The sequence below is a fragment of the Saccopteryx bilineata genome, chromosome 7 (genome assembly GCF_036850765.1).
Source record: "Saccopteryx bilineata isolate mSacBil1 chromosome 7, mSacBil1_pri_phased_curated, whole genome shotgun sequence".
NCBI lineage: Eukaryota > Metazoa > Chordata > Mammalia > Chiroptera > Emballonuridae > Saccopteryx > Saccopteryx bilineata.
In genome coordinates, this window is record NC_089496.1 from 51595346 (window position 1) to 51602884 (window position 7539).

Sequence of the window (7539 nt, forward strand, 5' to 3'; positions counted from 1 at the left end):
GGACTTCAGCGCGTCCTGAGAGGCGGGTATTTACTAATTAATGGTGGTCCCCGGGGCTACCAGCTGCCCCGACCACCCACCCACTCCCGTCCCTCCAGGCCCTCCATCGCTCTTCAGCCCATCACCGCCCACTCCCAGGAGCGCGGTCGCTGGGGGATTCCCTCCCATCTGCCAGTGCCCGAGAAAAGCCGGGAGTCCGAGCCGCCAGTTCCTCCTCCGGCGCAGCCTCTCGGGTCTCCAAGCCCCCAGCCCCACACTCCTCCTTGTCCCCAATCCCCGGACGCAAGCAGCGCAATGCTTCGGCGGCCCCCTCCAGCCGGTCATGGCCGAACATCTATCTCTGCGGGTTCTCGGGCCCCAGGCTCTGCGCTCCATCCCCGGGCCCCCTCCCTCCGCGCCTACTCCCCCCGCCCCCGCCCCTCTCTGTCCAGACTTCCCCAACTGCGGAGCGTCCCAGCGCGCCCGCAGCCTTCACCCCGCAGAGCGCAGAGCGCCGCGGCCACCCCCGCCCCGAGCGCGGCGCCCCCGGGGAGGAAACAAAAGTGTCTCCGTGGCGACCAGAGTCCCCCCTAGAGCAGGACGCCTCCTCCTTGACCCAGCCCTACCTCTCCCCTTCCTGGTCGCACTGAGGTCAGCGAGTCGGGGCGCGGCGCCAGCCCAGGAAACTTTACGAACCTGCCCGGGGTCGCCGGACAGCGGCTGTGGCGGCGAGGGTTCTCCGCGAACACAGCTCTGGCGACCGGAGACCATCGATGGCGGGCAGGAGGCTCTGTGGCCCTGCTCTGGCCGCGGCGGTGTGGGTGGTCTGCCTCTATCCCGTGCCCATCCTCGGCCGCTGGCGCTCGCTGGAGCACACGCACTTACACTCGGCTCGGCTCGGCCGGCTGCCGCGCTGCCGGCTGCCGCTGCTCTCACTTCCTCTTCCTTCCTCCTGCTGGCCAGAGACACATTGTGCATCTGCAAGGCATCCCGAGATCAGCCGCGAACTCTCCTCCGGGCGGACGCTGCGGAGTGGCCGCCGCCACCCCCGGCACCTGCGCCTGGACACGCGTAGTTCGCTCGCTCGCCCCCTGCGCGCGCCCAGGTGCCTGCCCACTGCACTTTGCTGGGTGGGGTGGGGGTGGGGAACAGGGAAGGGCAGTGCCCACGACTTTTTGAAGTCCCTCTACTTAAAAAATTAAAAAAATGTCGAACACCCTGCACGCTTCAGATCTGCTATAAATAATACGTGTAAGCCTAACTTCTCGGACGAGCTCGCGCTCGGCGTTTTGCAGGCACTAATTAACTCCATCGCCTCATAGCGCCGCCTCCAAGAGGTCGAGAGCTAGTGGCCTCTTTCTACAAGGCTTTATTTTGACAACTGGTTCGGAATTTTGAGAGGAACTTGGGGTGGGTTGTTTTAAAGCTACTTTAAGAGGCTGATGTGTTTGTTTTGACGCTCTGCCTCTACCCTTGGGCAGCGGGCAAAAATAACTAGGGAACATTGCCTTCCCCTAACACTCACCTAGGCATTTATGGACTTCAGGATTTATTTCTGGTCAGTTAATCCAAAGACTTCCTAATTTTGCATAAGTTTGCCTAAAGCAAGATGTTCTCCCCCCAGTTTGGTATTTAGAGTACCTTATTTAGTTCATGCAACCTACTTTAGTCATTTTCAAAGCAGAAATCAAACACGTTCACTCCCAGTTTAGCTGCCAGGAGGAAAATGGCAGTCACTGGAAGTTGCAGGAGCAGCACCTGTGCTCCCCAAATTCAGAAATATCTACATTGGCATTGCCAGAAAACGCAAAGCATCCCCTTCAAATTGCCAGAGGAGGTACCTTGGGGACAGAGAGGGATTAGAATCAAAGGTGGAAAGCAAAGCTCCTTTAAAAATTCAGTCCACCCCTCCTCCCCAGACTGAAGTCATAGCCCTGTGCTGGCTGCTCATAGCAGCCAAGGGTGCTGAGCAACTACTGACCACTGGAAGTGTGGCTAGTCCTGAGATGTCCAGCCGGTGGAAAACAGACTGAGTGTGAAAAACAGACTGTAAAGGAGCTTGTTAATAATTTTGGTGTTGATTATATCATTTCCATGGATGATAATAGTTTATATTGTATATATATCAATTGGGTTAAGATATACATTTATACTATATATCGATCTATATATGTCACATATAAAAAACTATACACATACACACACAAACTCAAAATAATTCCACTGGTTTCTTTTTATTTATTTATTTATTTATATTTTTCTGACACTGGAAATGGGGAGGCAGTCAGACAGACTCCAGCATGCGCCCGACCGGGATCCACCCAGCATGCCCACCAAGGGGCGATGTTCTGCCCATCTGGGGCATCGCTCTGCTGCAACCAGAGCCATTCTAGTGCCTGAGGCAGAGGCCACAGAGCCATCCTCAGCGCCCTGGCAAACTTTGCTCCAATGGAGCCTTGGCTGTGGGAGGGGAAGAGAGAGACAGAGAGAAAGGAGAGGGGGAGGGGTGGAGAAGCAGATGGGCGCTTCTCCTGTGTGCCCTGGCCGGGAATCGAACCCGGGACTCCCGCACGCCAGGCCGACGCTCTACCACTGAGCCAACCAGCCAGGGCCACTGGTTTCTTTTTAGATTCTTAATGTGGCTATCAGAAAAAGTAAGATTGCGTGTACGGCTTTCATTATATTTCTAATGAACAGCTTGGGTCCGACCCCTTATTACATGTATAACCTTGGGAGGAAGTATTAGTAGCAGGAATACTTGGGTACACATCGTTATAAGCCAATAACTTAAAGCAGGATGATTTCAGGAAAGTAATTTAAATTCTCTATTTTCTCATCTACACAACAGTAATGGTATAATAACAGTCAACAGGGCAACTATCACATGAGGTAATTTAATAAGCAGTTGGTAAAAGGATCCTTCACTAATGATGCTGAAACACTTTAGTGACAAGTATGAATTTGAGCCACAACTTTCTAGCTGACATACGAAGACGTTAGTTTTAGTGCAGACACATGAGCGCTCAGTTCCTATTAGCTGCCATAACTGTCCCAAGAGTATATAGGGGACTCTGTGTCCATTCCTTGCACAGAATGAGACAAACCCACCTCCCTGTCACCTCTGCTCCCAGCTCTGCCCTCTGCAGCCAACATGGAGTAAGTCACATCCTTCCTCCAAGAGATAACCCGTCATTTGAAGATAGCCCACTCATTCTATCTAAACATTCTCTTCTGGGGAGTAAACACTCTCAGTTACTCTAACTTATCTTCACGTGACATGGTTTCGAATCTCTCTCATCTTTGCCACGCTGCCCTTAAATGACAACTGTCTCTGCCTTTTCAAAAGTTTACTTGTCATGTAAATTAATTAATGATACAATCAATTAGCCTGAGCTCTTGTCAATTTTTAAAAATAATACAACCTAAGATTGGAAATTCTTTCCTATGTTACTGTTAGGCTATATCTGTGCTTACGGGGTAGGTCTCTGGGACCAAAGCCACTGGTCCATCTTCTCTGAGTCTCTAGATTTGAGTCAGGCATCCACTCATCTCACTACGGGGTTCCTTCTGTCGTGGGGATCAGCCTTCTTTGGATTTGTTCTGTTGGGTTCATTCAGTTCCTTATAACCCTCTGAGGCCCTGGCCGGTTGGCTCAGTGGTAGAACGTTGGCCTGGCATGCAGAAGTCCCGGGTTTGATTCCCGACCAGGGCACACAGGAGAAGTGCCCATCTGCTTCTCCACCCCTCCCCCTCTCCTTCCTCTCTGTCTCTCTCTTCCCCTCCCACAGCGAGGCTCCATCGGAGAAAAGATGGCGCAGGCGCTGGGGATGGCTCCTTGGCCTCTGCCCCAGGCGCTAGAATGGCTCTGGTCGCAACAGAGCGAAGCCCCGGAGGGGTAGAGCATCGCCCCCTGGTGGGCATGCTGGGTGGATCCCGGTCGGGCGCATGCGGGAGTCTGTCTGACTGTCTCTCCCCGTTTCCAGCTTCAGAAAAATACAAAAAAAATAAATAAATAAAAATAACCCTCTGAACTGTAGAGTTGCCAAGCCTTATTGTTCTGTTGTTTTCATCAAGACATCTTAGAGATATCAGATACCTTAGAGCAGGGGTCCCCAAATTACGGCCCACGGGCCGCATGCGGCCCCCTGAGGCCATTTATCCGGCCCCCACCGCACTTCCGGAAGGGGCACCTCTTTCATTGGTGGTCAGTGAGAGGAACATAGTTCCCATTGAAATACTGGTCAGTTTGTTGATTTAAATTTACTTGTTCTTTATTTTAAATATTGTACTTGTTCCTGTTTTGTTTTTTTTTACTTTAAAATAAGATATGTGCAGTGTGCATAGGGATTTGTTCATAGTTTTTTTTATAGTCCGGCCCTCCAACACTCTGAGGGACAGTGAACTGGCCCCCTGTGTAAAAAGTTTGGGGACCCCTGCTAGAGGAATCCACCTTCACCCTGGGCTCAGCTGGGGGTCTGCAGTGGGCACAGTAGAGTGGTGTTGTCACATGGAAGGGTTCCACCTCTGGACTTGCTTGTTGGGTACAGCCCAGCATTGCCGTGGACTGCAGTCATCACCCCATGCCAGTGACAACGCTCACGATTAAAGCCATACCTCCCGGGAAGGGCTGAACAAGGACTAACTGAGTTAATACATTAAAGTTTTTGGAACAGGGCCTGGCATATAGAAGCAGTTGATAAATGTTACCTTATATTATCTACATCCATCTTCTAATCAACAAATCGTGTTCACAGAGTCCAAAAAGTTCAAAATTTTTTTTCTTTTTTTACATAGAAGTTTTCCTACATAGGAGTTTGTAGCCATAGGGGAGGGAAAGACTAGTATTACTGCTCTGATTTTATTTCAGCTCCTGGACAGAGCTGGAGCTCTTTAGACCACACTGTATTAGAAAGGAGGGCCACTGGAGGTAAGGCAGGGTGGGGACAGAGTCCAGGAGCAGCCCTGCGCTGGCACCGACAGTAAGCACACCTGGGCTGGGCTTAGCGTCTGCTGACAAGCCCACCTCGTCTATGTCTCAGGGGTGGGGAAGGGGGCTCACGCTCTCCTCTGCAGGACCACCCTTCTCTGCTTCAGGCCGGGCAGGAGGGAAAGAACTGGAGAGACAACAGAACTCCCCGAAGCCTCCACTCTAAACGGATTGGCTAGACCACGCCGACAAGACAGCTTTGCACTGTTGACAGATGGACGGGTGTTTGGGGGACTTTCCAAGATTTTCATACCTTGATCTTGTGTTTCCTGTAATTGCATCCTTCTTTACATGTACAGAATCCAAGCTGGGAGGGGTGAGTGGATGGTGACCAAAACGTCACCACGAGACCCCAAAAGGCAAAAATTAGCCTGTTATTTTTTAATGACGACTCACGTTGATCAACCTTTGTCTTTTAAGTGATCACAAATATTCATTTCTAATTCATTAAAAAGAAAAGAAAAATAAAACACTAATTGGTCTCCAAACGGGGCCTTGTGCATTTAATAATGCATTTAGTAATTTGTTTCAGAATTCTGCTCCCCATCTGCCTCCACTTCCTTGAGCGGTTGCTTGAAGAATTTATTCTCTTTTCCTGTCTTAGAATCAGGCTCATGTTGGCTTGACTCCAGACTTCAGACAACTCAGAGGGCAGAGAAAGTAGCTGTACCAGAGATAACAAGGTCTGGGCAGCCCGCAGACAATCAGAGTGACAAGGGAGACTGGTTGCCAGGGCACCCTTTCTGTCAATCACTCATTAATTCGATGTGCATCTAATGCCTTTAAATGTGAGCCACTGTGAGGGGAAAGGAGGCTACAATGGTGGAGTGGGAGGAACACGGGCGCCCCCTCCTGGTACCTCCTTTCTAGTTAGGAAGACAGACTTGAACACAGGAACGTCAGGAGGCTGCAGGACAATATGGAAAAGCAGGGATGCGAACATCCCCTGTCTGAGCCTCCAGGGCAAGTTCTGCTTGCGCTGAGACCTGAGGGGAGAGGATGTATTATTATTAGCCAGGACAAAAGGGGGAAAAGAAAGTGGACTAGATAATGAGGAAGGATTCTAGGCCAAGAGAGAGTGAGAGAGAGAGAGAAAGGGAAAAAAGCTGTTTGTAGAAATCATAAAGTAGAAGGAAACTTAAAAGGTCCATCTGACTGAAAAGTGTGAGGATATCAAAATTGAGAATAAGAGTAGTGGGAAGGAGGTGAAATTTGGGAGCCCTGAGAGTCATATCACAGAGTTTAATATATGGATATATGAAAAATAATTGGAAGGTGCCAAAACATTTTTTTTTGTCTTTTGTTCTGCTTTGTTTTGTTTTCCGAGTGAAATATTTTCAGCAAGAGATTGTCATGGTTAGTTTTTGTTTGTTTGTTTTTTAAGTTCATCCTATTAAACAGAGAATGAATTACAGAGGGGACAAAAATGCACATGGGAAGAACAAACAGGGAGTTACTGTGGAAACAAAAGCTAGAGATGATGGTCACCCATCAGCCAGGGACGGGGAGACCCGGAGAAGCAGAAACGTTACAAAGGAGAAAAGGGCGGGTAGAAGCCACAGTTATTCACCCCAGTCAGGGAGGCTCACAGAGAAGTGATTTGTTCTCAGGCTCGGTCTCCTGGCTCAGTCTTCCAGCTCACCAGCTCCGTCTTCAGCTTTGTTCATTCTTCCTATTTACTTAGGTTTCTTTCATGGTCAGAATGTCAATTTCCAGATTCCCTAACTGGCCCCTTTTCATAATTACCTGTAGTAGATGCTGTGTGCCCCGCCCAGATTCCTCCCCACTCAGGACCAAGGTACCAAGTGTCCTCCTCCGTGGAGACACAATGTCTATCTTAGTGTTTTTTCCCCTCCTTGCAGTTTCACATTGCCAAAGCACGTGAAAGTCTTTCGTGTCCTTATAAATGGAATCCACCTTACTCTTGAAGACATTCTCTATGACTCTTAGGTGTTTCTGCCCTGATATGGCCTTCTCCCTCACTGTTTCCTCAGAATTCCTTTCCATTTCCCTGTAATTATATCCTCTGTTTCTTGACTACCTTGGTTTTCTGCTTTCTAAGTTTCCATTTTTTTAACTGAAATACATAAACCAAATAACATTTTTTCCCCAAAAAGTATGAATGGGAGGTAAGCTTTGCTGAGAAACTGGATGCCTGAAAATATCTTTATGTTGCAGTTACATATGATTGGTAGCCACGAGTACTCTCTCAACAATATGGCTTTTTTTTTTTTTTTTGTATTTTTCTGAAGCTGGAAACGGGGAGAGACAGTCAGACAGACTCCCGCATGCGCCCGACCGGGATCCACCCGGCACGCCCACCAGGGGTGACGCTCTGCCCACCAGAGGGCGATGCTCTGCCCCTCCGGGGCGTCGCTCTGCCGCAACCAGAGCCACTCTAGCGCCTGGGGCAGAGGCCAAGGAGCCATCCCCAGTGCCCAGGCCATCTTTGCTCCAATGGAGCCTCGCTGCGGGAGGGGAAGAGAGAGACAGAGAGGAAGGAGAGGGGAGGGGTGGAGAAGCAGATGGGTGCTTCTCCTGTGTGCCCTGGCCGGGAATCAAACCCGGGACTT

At 50.0% G+C, this 7539-nt stretch overlaps 1 protein-coding gene across 6 annotated transcripts in view; it reads right to left on the minus strand.

The window, feature by feature from the left end:
* Positions 1–1016, minus strand: part of ELMO1 (engulfment and cell motility 1) — a 485801-nt gene extending 484785 nt beyond the window's left edge. Inside the window, exon 1 of one of the 6 annotated variants that reach the window (XM_066239171.1) lies at positions 865–1016. In XM_066239171.1, the coding sequence (XP_066095268.1) occupies positions 865–957 (93 nt within the window). In that variant the 5' untranslated portion in view covers positions 958–1016. The other 5 variants (XM_066239176.1, XM_066239180.1, XM_066239172.1 and 2 more) reach the window with 5 other exon arrangements.
* Between the last annotated feature and the right edge of the window lie 6523 nt (positions 1017–7539).